Source organism: Leucopleurus acutus (assembly GCF_964270905.1).
Source record: "Leucopleurus acutus genome assembly, chromosome: 1".
In the NCBI taxonomy this organism is placed as follows: Eukaryota; Metazoa; Chordata; class Mammalia; order Artiodactyla; family Delphinidae; genus Leucopleurus; species Leucopleurus acutus.
The window spans coordinates 124,857,051-124,873,845 of NC_139142.1; the positions used below are offsets into that span (position 1 = coordinate 124,857,051).

Genomic DNA, 16,795 nt, shown 5'->3' on the forward strand with positions numbered 1-16,795 from the left:
TACCCCTGATGTTTCCTCTCAGTAATTTTCTATCCACTGACAAGCCACCCCCTTCCCCACTTCCCCCCAACCCCACTATTGCTCCTTGGCTATAAATCATCACCTGTCCATTCTGTAGTAGGAATTGAAGCCAGTTCTATACTGAGTGCTCTTTTCTCCTATTGTAATAGTTGCTGTAATACTTGTTTTTACTGCTGTAACTACTGTCCAGATCTAGTATTTTGTGATACTAGGAAACTGGAACAGGATATGTTTACTTAAATACATGTGTTTACTTTCCATTTAACTATTAGACAGCATTTATCTATTAGGAGTAATACTTTTACCTCAGTCAGTAAAGAGCTAAAATGTGTAAAAGAAAAGTTATCCCAAACCTGGTCTGGCACAAACCTTTTTTTGCTTGATGTAATTCTCTTTCTGGAAAGAAAGGAGGAAATGAGCATCCCTGACAAAATGCTTAAGCACCTTTAATGAGATAGAGACACATTTTGTGAAACTAGTTACTTACCCACCCTAGCTGACTCTCACGCGATTGTCAGTCAAGAGGCAAGTGGCATGTAAGGAAATATTCTTTTTAAAAATCTAGTCTAGGACTTCCCTGGTGGTGCAGTGGTTAAGAATCCGCCTGCCAATGCAGGGGACGTGGGTTCGAGCCCTGGTCTGGGAAGATTCCACATGCTGTGGAGCAACTAAGCCTGAGCACCACAACTACTGAGCCTGCACACCACAACTACTGAAGCCTGTGCGCCTAGAGCCCATGCTCCACCACAAGAGAAGCCACCGCAATGAGAAACCTGCGCACTGCAACAAAGAGTAGACCCTGCTCACCGCAACTAGAGAAAAGCCCACGCGCAGCAACAGAGACCCAATGCAGCCATAAATAAATAAATAAATATTTTAAATAATAAATAACTAAAATAAAAATCTAGTCTAACAATAATCTAATTATTTCCTATTCCTATTTCCTATTATTTCTGTTAAAGAGAAAAATCACAGGCCCAAAATGGCAGCACTTGTGTTAAAAGCCCATGATTTAATACCTAACCTAACTGCAGTTTTGACCTTTCCTAGAAATGTAATCTTAATCAATCAGTTTGGAATTTGCTGGTCAGCACCAAGAGGTAATCTGTCACTTGGGCCCTCTCCAACTCCCGCCAACCCTTAAAGGAAGAAGCATCAATCTGCCTGACAAAACCTTTCCCAGCAAAAAGATGTCTTAGCCTAAAAATAATCCATTATTTTTTTTCATCAATAGCTCCCTTGTGCCCCACCCTTCTTTCTATAAAAACCTTCCCTTTTGTACAACCCTTCAGAGGGCGCTTCTAGTTCCTAGATATGATACTGCTTAAAGTATGAATCACTGAATAAGGCCAATTAGGTCTTCAGACTTTGAACTCTGTTTTTTAACATTTCCTATTTCTATAAAGGATCAATTGCAAAATGGACTAACTAGCAGTTTTTCCTTTGCATGCAAAATTGTGATATAGCTTTGATATTTATTACCAACTTAGCGGAAAAGTTTTCTTTATTTAATGTGTACACTGTGTATTTATGTAATAAGCAGTTATGGTAGGGGGTCCTCAGAGAAAGAGATCCAGGCATGGTTTTCTTGACATAAGAGAAGCCATTTTAGGCCTAAGCCATTTTGTGATCTAAGCCTGGCCACAGTGCTTGCCCTCAGTAATAATAATCTTAAGGGAACAAAAGAACAAAGTACTCTTATCAGGCAAGAGAAGGAACAACAACAAAGACAACAAATCAGATAAGAAAGACTTCCCAGATCTGTTTCAATGGTAAAGATTAGCCTGAAGCACTTTCTTGAGCTGTTCTGAAGAATTTAACCCCCCTCCAGGGCTCAACCACCATTATCTACTGGAAGCTAAGGGATGATGATGTTGACCTTTTCTGACCTTCATGACTTCAATCAACTAAAGCTTGGAACTCTGTTGACCTTTGCCCAATTCCATGCAGAATTCTCTGCTCAAGCTCCTTCATGAATATGCATGAACCCTTAGCTTAAAACTTCCCCAAGTTTGCTGTTCTGGGAGACACTGCCTCAGGAAAGATCCCCAGTGTTCTCCTTACTTGCTGCAAGTAATAAATCCTTCCTTCTTTGGCTTGGTCATGTCAAAGGACTACCATGACAATTTTTTCTTTTAATAATTTTATTCATAAGCTTTAATGATCACACTATTATTTGGGAAACATGTTTTTATCATAAATGAAATGGGAATGTCTATATCTATATTTTAACTCTATCACTACTTCAGTCTAAGACAGAAGTCCCTTAATAGAAGATTGCTCAAAAAAAAGGTCAAGTGAATACAAATGAGTGTCTGTTGCTTTTAAACCAAGACTTAGAGGATAGGGTCAAAAAGAATAAATAATTACTTAAGACTCCCTTCTTCTACCTCCTCCAAAAATAGATTCTTTTGCTCTTATGGTAGCTATTGGGGCCAGTTTTTGTTTTCTGATTGAGATAGTAATAGGAATGAGACAGGAGGGAAGGGGGCAGGGCACAACCTTTAAAAGAATGACACAGCCATTGAGGATGCAGAAAAAAAACTAGTTAGAACCAACTAGGTCCAAGATGGCAGAAGATTCAACTTCCAGTAGCCCTTGCGCCTCAGTACACGCTCATTGTAATATCAATACATTAGCTAAATGATACATCCACAGGCACCATGACAGCTCCAAGGCTGACCATAAAAGGCCAAAACGTGGGCTGTGGAAATCCCTGCCCCTTGTCCAAGATAGTAGGAATAATCCTCCCACCTATGAAATTACCCAGCCGTAAAAACGATCCCCCCCACACCTCAGCACCACTCTTGCCTTTTGAGACGGACCACATTCTGACTATGGAATGTGTATCTCTCTAAACAAACCTGCTTTCGCTTTACTATGGCTCACTCTTGAATTCTTTCCTGCGCGAAGCCAAGGACCCTCACTCGGCGGCCTGTCCCAGGGACTCACCCAAGACCTGGGACATGACCATACTCGTGTGCCCCATTTTTCCTGCAACAGGAAGAGCATGAGGAAAGACTAGTTTGGTTAAAGTATTTTGAATGTCAAACTGGTATGTGTCAAACAGAAGAACCACCTCTATTTTGGTTACATTTATTTTTAAAAATAAAAGCAAACCAGGGAAACTCCCCTGGTGGCACAGTGGTTGAGAGTCCGCCTGCCAACGCAGGGGACATGCATTTGAGCCCTGGTCCAGGAAGATCCCACATGCCGCAGAGCAACTAAGCCCGTGCACCACAAATACTGAGCCTGTGTTCTAGAGCCTGTGAGCCACAAGTACTAAGCCCGAGTGCCACAACTACTGAAGCCCGCGTGCCTAGAGCCCGTGCTTGGCAAAGGAGAGGCTACCGTGATGAAAAGCCCATGCACCACAACAAAGAGTAGCCCCTGCTCACTGCAGCAACAAAGACCCAACACAGCCATAAATAAATTAATTAATTAAAACAAAAAAACCAAACAAGGGTTGATTATAAGAAAAAAGCAATCCTGTCTCACCAGAAGTTCTGATAACTGGGCAGAACTGCTATAGAATTTATCAAGAGTTGCTTTATAGAAGTAAAAATTTCAAGGTTGCTGAACTAGGATACTCTTACATATTCAAAAAAGTACTGCATTTTTTCTTTAAGAAAGAGGCTGTTTTATGAACCACTTGAATGACACCTGATGAACAAATACTATAAAACTTACTCCGAAAAATTTTGTTTTGTTTTCCTAAAAATCTTCTACATATAATCACAGAGAAATGTGACAACAATTGTATGCAAAAGGGAAGCTGTACTGGTTTTGCTTAATGCTTGCATCATCACAGATATACAACACAAGTGGTGGTGCAATCCAGTGTCAGTATCATAATACTCGAAGTTAACATTTTCACCTTTGCTTCCTTTTTTTTTTTAATAAATTTATTTATTTTTGGCTGTGTTAGGACTTTGTTGCTGCGAACAGGCTTTCTCTAGCTGCAGCGAGCAAGGGCTACTCTTCGTTGCGGTGTGTGGGCTTCTCATTGCGGTGGCTTCTCTTGTTGCGGAGCATAGACTCTAGGCGCACAGGCTTCAGTAGATGTGGCACGCAGGCTCAGTAGTTGTGGCTCTCGGGCTCTAGAGTGCAAGCTCAGTGGTTGTGGTGCGTGAGCTTAGTTGCTCTGCGACATGTGGGATCTTCCCGGACCAGGGCTCGAACCCATGTCCCCTGCATTGGCAGGCGGATTCTTAACCACTGGGCCACCAAGGAAGTCCCTGCTGCCTTCTTTTGTTTTTTTCCTGATGTACTTGAAGGTACTAGAAAAAAATCTCACTAGAAAATTTATCATCACCAGATAGTGTTATGAAATATGATCGACACTTTGGCAAACACTTCCCACAACTAAAGTTGAAGATAAGGTTTCCCAAACAGTTGTTTTACTAGGGTAAACTGGTCTAACCTCAAACAACAGGTAGCAGAGCAGTATTTTTTTAAAAGAAGGTCCTGTGCATTTGGAAACTAAGTCAAAACATCAGTATTGATTATACCAAGCCCAATCATTCAGACAATTAAATAGAGTAGTATATAATACAAACAAAAATACTTTATAAATACAATCTTTTATTTTAAACTTCTCTTTGTTAAAAATGAATCAGTAAGTATCCTGGTAATCACACCAACAAATATTTTGTTAGTTATAAGGGCAAAATGAATTCAGTAACAAAAAAATACAATTATGTTGTAATATGAAACAAATAATTAAAATAGATTATTCTTACTTTGACTTACTTATTCAAAAACCACTGAAATCGAACATTTCATTTTCTACAGATTTATAATATTCTGCCCTGTACAGAACTAAAGAGAAAGTGATTCTGTATAATCAGCCATAATATGCACAGATTCCTAATGCCTCCAGTTATTTTTGTAAAACTTAGAACAATACCTAGTACAATACCTAGTTGCTTCTAGTAGTCATTAAGATTTTAGTTGTGTTCCTTGAATTATATTCCGAATCTTCTCAGCATCATTTTGTACAATTTTGTTGGATGGATCAATCTTAAGGGCAGCTTCATAATCCTGTAGGCCTATATTTATATAGCAATGATGATGAATAGAATATTTTATAAATACTTGTGTTATCTAAACAATATTTTTTAAAAATAAAAAGAATCATTAAATCCATGGTTCAGCACAAGCAACGGGTTTTAGTCAGATTCCCATTTTCACATACATGGTCTCTAAGAGACTGAAGAAATTTTTCACTAATTTCAGAAATAATTATGCTTTCATTCAAGATTCAATAAGAAGCAGTTTTTTTAAACTGAAATACAAATAAGCTAACAGCTTAAATTCATTAAAGCATGAATAGACTCAAAATTCATATATCAAAAGGACATTTTTATCACCTCAATGAAAAAGTAATAAATGTCATCTTCTTTCAAAATTCTAGATTTTAAAAAATAATTTTGGTAGACTCAGTCCATACTTTATATAATTTATAGACTATAGTTTGTGCTCTCTTTTTTTTTTTCTAATTATCCTATCTACAAAATTTCTTTGAGGAAAATTGGTTAAAAAGGAAAGCATTGTGGACTGGTTGTTAAAAATATATAACTGGATCTAAATCTTTATCAAAAATATCAGTGAGAAGAATTTCTAAGGAAACTTGACTTCCAGGTGCTATTGATTTGCCATGCCACTTCAGGCAAATCACTTAATGTCTCTAAGTCTCCATTTTCTCATCTTTAAAATGAAGGGAGGGTCCTTTTAGCTCAAAAAAGTCTAGGATGCTGCAATTCCTAAAGAATGCTTACAGTGTTTCATTCCTGTCTTGATCATTTTTATCCTCATGAAGCTGAAAAAGACTCTTAAAAAAAAGGATAGGCATATAAACCTAATTTGGATGCTTTGGTTGGAAAAACCTAAAAATGGCAGAAACAAGCTTACAAACAAGTCAGAAATAATAAAACTTTATAAGCTAAAGCCAATTCCCTGGCAAGACATCATCAGGAATAGGCCTTTAGGCCTTGAATAAAGGGAAACTGAACGGGAATCTGGGTAGGGAAGTATGGGAAGAAGAGCACTGAAGATAAAACTCGGGGGCAATATGAGTAACTGCAAATAGTCCTTAATTACATTAAAAATGAAAAACAATAAAAATTAAAACAATAAAAATGAAATAAATATGGCTTCCATACACATGAGACTGAATTACAAACCTTAGTACGGTCTCACAAAAATAAGCAATTGATCATACATTGTGGTAGATCAGTTATTTCTGAGCTTATGAATGTACGTATGTATATATGTATGTATGTAGTGTCTGTGTGTCTGACCAAAGAAGCTCATTTTAAAATTTCCATTATATCTTAAGAGACTCATTTATCACACATCTTTCCACAAAAAAACTTGTCTGATACTACAGCATCTCCCTAGACCTAGGGAGATGTTTATATCTTGTGTTAATTCCCTTCTACAACAATGATTTTTTAAAATATTTCAAATCATCTTTTGTTTTCTCAGAAATTGCAAAGAATAAATTAAATGCTAAAAGTATAGAATAATGGAGTCATCTTGAATAATGGCAATGACATGTTTTTTAGAGTATAACTTGGAACTTAAAACATTTCTGTCATTTCTTACCTTCTACATACAATTCTAGTTGACAGAATGCTGTTCCACGTCGTACGTGTGCCTTCATTCTTGCATTAGCATTGTCTGCAACAGGTGGTGTCAATAATTCTAGTGCCTTACAAAAAGAAAAAAAAAATAGGGAAAAATATAATTTCCTAATTTAAACTTGAGCAAAAACATGATAAAACTCAACTTTAAAACAAGCCTCAAGCCCTCACCCACCTAAATTTTTGGCTTAACTAGGACAGGAATTTATCAAATACATACATTTATGTTGAACAATTTTAGGACTTGTTCAATTGTTCCTGTATGAGATTCATACCCTTGCCCCCAAACTTATGATTTAGTTTATCATTTGAAACCTCTACAGCTTTACCTTTACTAGCAGGGATGATTAAATAGCATTAATTTAATTAATGCTATTAATTATAGTATTATATATACTATATATAATGCTTTTATATTTAAATTTGGTGATTCCGTTTATTCATTCATTCAATAAATATTTGTTTGTGCCCGAAATTATGCTACTTAAAGGAAAACTGGATCACAAAAATATTGTCACATCTTCAATAGCTTAATGAGATCAAAATATGAGGACTAGGGCTTCCCTGGTGGCACAGTGGTTGAGAGTCCGCCTGCCGATGCAGGGGACACGGGTTCGTGCCCCAGTCCGGGAAGCATGCCGTGGAGCGGCTGGGCCTGTGAGCCATGGCTGCTGGGCCTGCCCGTCCAGAGCCTGTGCTCTGCAGCAGGAGAGGCCACAACAGTGAGAGGCCCACGTACCGCAAAAAAAAAAAAAAAATACAAGGACTTGATTGTTTCCTCCATATCCTCAATCTCAAGGAGACACATAAGAGATTTTGCATGTGATTTCCCTTAAAACAAGTTACTTTGATATGGGGGGGGGGGGAAACAGAAAAAACTAGAAGTTTAAGATAATGACATGATATTCATAATGGAAATTAGAATATACTAAGTTACTCTGAAAATGGAAAAATAATCATGGAGATATCCTTTTACTGTGCAAGCGGTAGTGACACCAAGTGTTCTTCTATCTCGCATCAAGTCTGCAAAACTTTAATAAGAAAAAAGGTGAGCACAAACTGACAACCATTTCGTAATTTCCTTCTGAACTTCAACTGATACACCAGGGCAATTGATAGGGGATCTCTAATCTAATTTGAAGTCTCAAGAAACACTAGTTCCTTGTCCATTAAAAAAAAATTCTTTTGGGGGGGAATTCCCTGGGGGTCCATTGGTTAGGACTCTGTGCTTCCAATGCAGGGGACACAGGTTCGATCCCTAGTTGGGGAACTAAGATCCTGCAAGCCACGTGGCATGGACAAAATAAAAAAAAAGAATTTTTTTTTAGTAAAAAGATGTAAAAAGCAAGATTCTTAAAATCCTTGCAACTCACTTATTCAAATTTAACTGACAAAAGATAAGGGCATCATTTAAACCAATAAATAGGAGCATAACAATTTTAAAGCACCATATATAAATAAATAGATACACATACCTTAGAAGAATCTTCTATGGCCTTGTGTAAGTTTTTCAGTTTTAGATGGCAAGCAGCCCGATTCAAATACAGTAGTGGAATCTTATTATTTAGTCTTATGGCTAAGTTGTACGCATTAATAGCTGCCAAATAGTTTTCTGTTGCAAACAATTTGCTAATGAGATGAAAACATAAAAGAGAAACAATGTAACACTAAAAGAGAAACACAGAAATAATATCTAATGATATTTGGCAAGGGGATGGATGGCTTCCTTTCTTTCCATTCCTTGTAAAATGGACATTGCGGGTGGCACTAAGCCCACCTATCCTCCATACATCAGCATGTAATCTGAACGGGACTGGCCTTACCTCTACCTCCAAGGGTAGCCAATCAACAGCTTAAGCCAACAGGCATATTTCCATCCACCCTGCTACAATGATTGACAAAGGGATGGATTTATGACCTAAACTGGTCTATTGAGAATGAAGCCTGTGATTTTATTACCAAAGTTGGAGAACGAAAAATTGGGAAAACTCCCCCTGCTGGACACAAATGAAGAAAGCATATAAGCCCAAATTGTTGCTGACCATTTTTCATACTGTGGGAGCAGCTAGCACTAGAATAAAGTTGATACTATTGAATTATGAAAAGGATAAAAAGGCAGTTAAGCTGTTGGATCAAGCTTTACCCGAAATGTAACACACCTTTAGCTTTTTAGTTAAATAAGCCAATAAATTCCTTTAAACATTAAGTCAGTTTAAATTGGGTTTCTCAGTTACTTGCAAAACAAAAGCATCCTAATAAATACACTCTTTTAGTTCAAACCTTCCAAAATTCTCTTCAAATAAAGAGATGTACATAATTAAAGGATATATTTAAAACATAAAGCGTCTTGTTTGTTTTTCATGTACAGTTCCTGGTATTTCGAAATATGCATAAACCAAGGAAAATAGAAAATACTTTGCCAAATATAAAAGTGCCATAAAAACAACACTTTGTACTTTGTATTCATTTCCAGTCGATTGTACTCTACACTTTACAATTCTAGAATAATAAACACGATGACTTCAAAAGTAGACCCATAAAAGGAGACAGCAAATCATGAATAAAAGGTAAAATGACACCACTGTGACATTTAACCTAAGCCTGACTCAAGTTTAAAATAACTTCCTCAAACTAGAAAAGTTAATTCTGTGGGAACAGTTTACCTTTCTGAAATGTCTCGTTTCAGCTAGGATGTTTCTGACTGCAAGGAACAGCAGCTCAACTCAAACTGGTTTAAACAAGGAAGGAAATAGATCACCTCACATTAAACAAGTTCAGAGGGAAAGGCTCCATGCCCAATATGATCAGCAGAACAAGGATCTTATCAAGGCCTCAGGTTCCTTCCATTTCTCCACCCTACTGGACTCAGCAGCTACTTCATCCTGGAGCTGGTTTTCCTCATGCATAGTTCAAGGTGCCACATTCAGGCACAATATTCATTAGAAGAAAATGGGACGGTATTTTCTGGTATATGCTCCTTGAGAGCAAGAAAATCTTGCCCAGAAATCTCCCAGTTCACTTCCTTTCCCATCTCACTGACCAAAAATATCTATCCTTAATATATATTTTGCCTTAAAAAAAAAATTTTGCCTTAAAAAAACCCACCAGTTTCTCCTGTTCTCAATCCTTCTACCCATTCTCTCTCTCTCTCTCTCCAGTTTCACTCCTCAATGCTATATACTACTGCTGTTTGGGAACGTTTGAAAAAATTCAACAATATGACCATCTGTCCATGTTAATAAATATAGAGATATACTATTTTTGCAGAGATTTTTACAGACCACTCTCTCATTTGTGCAAGGATTTCTAAAACCAGTCTCCTCCTACTGAGAGACACCTAGGTGTTTTGTTTCCCAATACTTAGCTTTTATAAACAATATTATAATACACATTACTGCACATATACATAAAACACACACACACACCAGCAGTGTAATGAAAGTAATCCTGATTTGTTGCAGTCAATCAGAATTTATAGCTGAACTTGGGACAGGGTCCCCACCCTAAGTCACATAGGCAAGGTCTACACACCTAAACAAAATAGGGACTCCGCCAACAAGGATAAAAGGAGATGATAAATGTTGGCTAGATAACCTATTGTGTCTACTACAAACCTTCCTTTTAAATTAATTTAATTTTAATTTTAAAATTTACCACTTTAACCATTTTTAAGTGTACAGCTTAGTGGCATTAAATGCATACACACTTTACACACTTTTGTACAACCATCAGCACCATCCATATCTAGAACTTTTTCATCTTCCCAAAATGAAACTCTACACCTATTGAACAATAACTCCCCATTCCCTCCTACCTTTGACAACCATCATTCTTTTTCTGTCGCTGTGAGTCTGACTACTCTAGGTACCTCATATAAGTGGAGTCATATAAGGACAATATGTCCTTTTGTGCCTAGCTTATTTTACTTAGCATAATGTCTTCAAGGTTCATCATGTTGTAGCACGTGACAATATTTTCTTCCTTTCTAAGGTTGAATAATAGTCTCCTGTATGGATATATCACATTTGTTTATTCATTTATCCATCAATAGACCCTTCGGTTGCTTTCACCTTTTGGCTATTGTGAATAATGCTGTTATAAACATGGGTATACAAATATCTGTTTGTGTCCCTGCTTTCAATACTTTTGTGTGTATATCTAGACAGAACTGCTGGATCATATGGGAATTCTTTTTATTTTGGTCATGCTGCACAGCATGCAGGATCTTAGTTCCCTAACCAGGGTTCGAACCCGTGCCCCCTGCAATGGAAGCACGGAATCCTAACCACTGGACTGCCAGGGAATTCCCTCATATGGTAAGCCTATTTTTAACTTTTTGAGGAGCCTCCATACTGTTTTCTCTACTGTGCACCACCATTTTACATTCCCACCAACAGCGTTCAAGGGTTCCAATTTTTCTACAACCTCATCAACACTTGTTATTTTCTGTTTTTTTGTTGTTGTTTGTTTTTTTTTAATAATAGCCATCCTTCTGTGTGTGAAGTATTATCTCATTGTGCTTTTCATTTGCATTTTCTGAATGATTAGTGATGTTTGACATCTTTCCACGTGCTTATTAGCCATGTGCATATCTTTGAAGAAAGGTCTATTTAAGTCCTTTGCACATTTTTTAATCAGGCTGTTTATTTTTTACTGTTGAGTTGTAGAAGTTCTTTATATGTATTCTGATATCAACCCTTTTCAGATATATGATTTGCAAATATTTTCTCTATTCCATGGGTTGTCTTCTCACTCTGTTGACAGTGTCTTTGATGCAAAAAGGTTTTAATTTTGACGCATTACAAAATAACCATTTTTTCTTTTGTTGCCTGTGCTTTTGATGTTACATCCAAGAAATATTGCCAAATCCAATGTCATGAAGAATCCTATGTTTTCCCCTAAGAGTTTTATAGTTTTAGCTCTTATGTTTAGGTGTTTGATCCATTTTGAGTTAATTTTTGTATATGGTGTTAGGTAAGGGTTCAAATTCATTCTTTGGAATAAAGGCTGAAAATGAAATGAAAACTGGATATCCAGTTTTCCCAACACCATTTGTTGAAAAACAACATCCTTTCTCCATCAAATATTGAAGGTTGTTTGTGAAGGTTGTTTCTGGGCTATCTATTCCATTGGTCTATATCTATATAAACCTTATATTAATACATTTGTTTGGAGCTCCATTTTTCATCTTTAATATAAGTTTACAGTTTTATAATGTAACAGTTTTAACAGAAAAATTCTCCCAGATTCTAAGGGAAGAACAGCTTACGATGAGCAGTATTAAAAGAACCAGTGTAGCATGTAGGAAACAAACCAGTGTATCATGTAGGAGGGAAAAGTGGGGAGAGGGATAAACTGGGAGATTGGGATTGACATATACACACTACTATATATAAAACAGATAACTAATAAGGTCCTACTGTATAACACAGGGAACTCTACTCAACACTCTGTAATGATCTATATGGGAAAAGAATCTAAAAAAGAGTGCATATATATATATGTATAACAGATTCACTTTGCTGTACACCTGAAACTAACACAACATTATAAATCAACTATACGACAATAAAAATTAAAAAAAAATAAGAGCCACTGTAGGAGGCATAATAGCAAGAAATATGAAGTATTAAACATTTTTAATGTTTACATATATATTAAAATATAAATCCAAATGAACATTATATTCTTTAAAGTTCAATACCAGTACAAACATCCAATAAAGCATAATTTGCTTTATGGCTTTCAGAATGGTTCTGAACTCAGAAATAGCTGAATTTCAAAAGGAAAGGGAAAAAAAATTAAACCTGTCTTAAGGGCAGTAGCCTTTGAACACCAAATTTAAACAGAGAAGCTAATAACCAGTAAGTCTCGCCTGATGGCTCCAAATAAAGCAATGCCAACGAAAAGAATTATGCAAAAGTACTCATTCAAAACATATTGAGTCCTTATGGTACTGACTGTACAGAAAGAACAAAAGAGACGTGGAGAATTGCAAACACTCCTGTCATTTTTATGACGATTGATTGGTTTGACTTTGTAAAGAAAGAAACATTCTGATTGGCAATGGCCAAAAGGGCCAAACATTTTGAGCAACAGTTCAGCACAGGAGAAGCTACAAGAAGCAGGAGTGATAAGAAAGAAGCAATGTGGAGGGAAGCAAAGAAAGGGGCAGAAAAGAGTTAAGAGAAATCAAAAGCAGTGGGGCTCACATTGATACTAGGTATAAAATAGATAACAAATGAGAACATACTGTATAGCACAGGGAACTCTACTCAGTGCTCTGTGGTGACCTAAATGGGAAGGAAATCCAAAAAAGAGGGGATATATGTATATGTATAGCTGATTCACTTTGCTGTGCAGTAGAAACTAACACAACATTGTAAAGCAACTATACTCCAATAAAAATTAATTTAAAAAAAAAGAAATGACTAAAGGAAGCAAGATGTAGAATTTGTACGTTGATAGTACTGTTCTTTGTATACTGAGATGTTACAGATTATATGTCACACCGTCATTTTATATATAGTAAGAAAAAATCTGCCAGTTAAACTATAACAATGTTTGCTTATTTAAAAAAAAAAAAGCAGTGGGGCTTAGAAACAGCAATGGAGGCAGAGAGTAACACATATTCCGATACAAGACACAACAGCTCTGTTTTGTGGGTAATAAGGACTCTAACAGCCACCTACCCCTCAAAAGCCTTTTAAGGTCCTGGTTTCTTTCAGCATCTTATGTGGGTAGAAAACATTCTTGGTATCTCAAGAGCTTCTAAAACTGAGTATTAGTGCACCTTAGTGAAGGAACATCAACCAGTACAATTTAGCACTCAGGATGGAAGGAGGAAAAGGATACTGCATACAAAATAAAATGACAAGTTAGGCCATAATAGGGACTGTACTGCAACAGAATATTATGGGCTGTAAAATACATACAATCAACAAACAAAATTATAATTATGTCAAAGAAGTCATCTTAGAATATGGCTTCTAAACTTCTTTAAGTCAGGCAAAAGGTAGCAGCATAAGAAAACTGTCTTATCTCCATAAACAAATAAAGTTGTAAAAAATGCAGCAGAGCAAGGCAGATTTGGCAGATCTGTTCTGAAAGTAGGCAAGTACAAGAGGATACTGGGAGACAATTCTCCATGGGTCTTTTACCCTGCGTGTCATATGTCAGATGCACTGACAGCTTCTGTTTGGGACTATCTTTTCAAAGATGTTTGTATAGTGCACAGCCTTGGAAGACAGAGATAGTGTCTCTCTCTGGGGCAAAGAATAGATTTATTCACTGCTCAGTATAATAAAGATATCATCACCTTGTGAGGCAAAAATTGGACAGGTTTGCTAATAATCCTCTATAAAAAACTGTGTTCCTTAAGCTTGGTCTTCTCAGCTATGGTACCAAACCTACTGTGTGTACAGCATCCACCTGGGTCCCCCTCTGCATTGGCCCCATGGGACTTTAGGGGCAGAGGGAGCCAACATGAAGGTCATGCTGTTTGATGTGACTTGAACAGTAAAGTCCTTTCTCTTTGACTCATGAGTCTCCTGACTTCTGTCAGCACCTATGAAACTGTGGTAGGCTAACTCTTCACAGTCCTTGCCAGGGCATGGATCCAAACCAAAGTGTTAGAAAGAAATTCAATCTGGCAAGTAAAACTGTATGCTGTGTTGGGAGAAGATGGTAACAGGTGGTTAACAATCAGTAACAAAAAGTCCAACGTGAAGTAAAAGGACATCCAGACAGGCAGATAGAATCCAGCTACAGAAAATTCACAAACAGCAAGCAAACAGAAATTCAGACTGGCACAAGTTGGTACTAGGTTAGTCGGTCATCAAATAGCAGGCTCCCACACACAAAGCTGGGGTTCAGAAGAGAATTAACTTGGGTGGAAAGAGAATAAGTAAAAGCAAAGCAGAGCCTCAGTCTTAAAAGGACTGGAGTATTGGGCAGGCTATAAAATCTGACACTTAGGCCAAGAAAAAAAAAAAGAAAATTCAGACACTAGAACTAATGTAGGTAATTTTACGTAACAACAGTAATATGATGCTGGGTGCTAGATTGTAGAATTATATATCCTTAATTTCCTCCTATCTAACATTACAATTTGCTGTGGAGTGTGAGGTATGCAGATGGCATTCAAGTGGTCCTAATGTGGGGGAAGAAGGAACTTTCAGACTGGGGTTAAGAGAGTATCCAAAAAAACGCATGCTAAAACTCAAGCACAAAGTAACATCAGTGGGACAGAACAACAATTCATCTAACCTTATATGATTATAAGTGACTGGAAGGGTAGCTATTATTTACAGGTTCTGAGTCATGTAAGGCTGTTAAATAACAACACACCATGCGAATATATAAATTAGAGCACAGAAACTCCGTTTTATGTGAGATGTTCTCAGTAAAAAGCTATCTGGTACAATGTTAATTGCCAACGGTAAAATGTTCTCATGAGCAAATAAAATTACCTAAGCTTACAAATTTTCCTGAAAGGCAGATTTGGCATTTAAAACTAAGACTTGGCAATAGAATGCTAGGTTAAAAAAATGAAAACATTCTATGGCTTTTTCTAAGAGTCTCTTTTGAGTAGATACAATCCCATAAACAGTTTTCTCAAACTATTGCTCTTTTGGAAGTCTTGTCCACTTCTACCCACGGGTTTAAAAACAATAAAGGACAGTTGGATTGTTTTTACCTGTGTAAATATAGAAGGCTAGCATGAAACAAAGCCTCTGGAGATGAAAGTATTTTATCTTTTGGCTTAAATTCAACACTGCTTCTGAATGGGTTCTATTATGTCTGTTTCTGTCTTTTGTACTGCATTACATTGCCAGAGAGGATACATTTCTCTCTAATAATTAGTACCTTTCCTTTTATCTGTTTGTACTTGGCACTATGATTAACTGTACTTTGTTTCCCTGGGTGTCACTAGTTACTAAGTTTTCTTCCATCTCTCCTCATTTTTAACTCTTTTCTTCTCCTATTTTGCTTCTCTTTCTTATTCTACCTAATTGGAGGCAGTGAGGCAAAAAGGTACAAAAAACAACAGAGACTGAAGTGATTACAATCTACCAGTCACACCTGACTGCAACCAAGTACATTTTTGCAAGAGGTTGCTGGCAATTCATTGCTTTTGCCAGCAGTCACACACACACGTCTTTTGCTGTACTTGTCAAATGCCAACCTCAGCTCAATGATCTTATCTGCTCTTTCCACACTTAAATCGAAATCACAGCATTAGTATATCAAAAATAAGACCAGACCAAACACTGTCTAAGATGTTTAGCCAGTCCCAGCACCAAAAACATCTTATGCCAAAGGACTTTCTAACCATCTCCATCAACCTGCTATCTTTGGGCTGATCTAAAAGCATGCTTCTTCTTTGTCCTCACATGAAAGTTCGTATTTGCTGGTCTTTCCTACTCTCATCCCCCTCTATTCCTTTGCACTTTCTTACTCCTGTTCTGCCATAACTGACTCCAACTCCCACCCCAATCCTTCCGGGGTTCGTGCCCCGGTCCAGGAAGATCCCACATGCTGTGGAGCGGCTGGGCCCGTGAGCCATGGCCGCTGAGCCTGCACGTCCGGAGCCTGTGCTCCGCAACGGGAGAGGCCACAGCAATGAGAGGCCCGCGTACCACAAAAAAAAAAAAAAAAAAACTACAATGAGATATCATCTCACACCAGTCAGAATGGCCATCATCAGAAAATCTAGAAACAATAAATGCTGGAGAGGGTGTGGAGAAAAGGGAACCCTCTTGCACTGTTGATGGGAATGTAAATTGATACAGCCACTATGGAGAACAGTATGGAGGTTCCTTAAAAAACTACAAATAGAACTACCATACGACCCAGCACTCCCACTACTTGGCATATACCCTGAGAAAACCATAATTCAAAAAGAGTCAAGTACCAAAATGTTCATTGCAGCTCTATTTACAATAGCCAGGACATGGAAGCAACCTAAGTGTCCATTCAACAGATGAATGGATAAAGAAGATGTGGCACATATATACAATGGAATATTACTCAGCCATAAAAAGAAACGAAACTGAGTTATTTGTAGTGAGGTGGATAAACCCAGAGTCTGTCATACAGAGTGAAGTAAGTCAGAAAAAGAAAGA

General features: G+C 37.2%; 1 protein-coding gene across 1 annotated transcript in view; it reads right to left on the bottom strand.

The window, feature by feature from the left end:
- Positions 1-4,837: 4,837 nt before the first annotated feature.
- Positions 4,838-16,795, bottom strand: part of DNAAF4 (dynein axonemal assembly factor 4) — a 74,456-nt gene continuing 62,498 nt past the window's right edge. The window contains exons 7-9 of the mRNA XM_082846641.1: positions 8,144-8,297; positions 6,631-6,736; positions 4,838-5,072 (exon numbers count right to left, since the gene is read on the bottom strand). Coding sequence (XP_082702767.1) covers positions 4,963-5,072; positions 6,631-6,736; positions 8,144-8,297 — 370 coding nt within the window. The 3' untranslated portion in view covers positions 4,838-4,962. The remainder of the gene's footprint in view (positions 5,073-6,630; positions 6,737-8,143; positions 8,298-16,795) is intronic.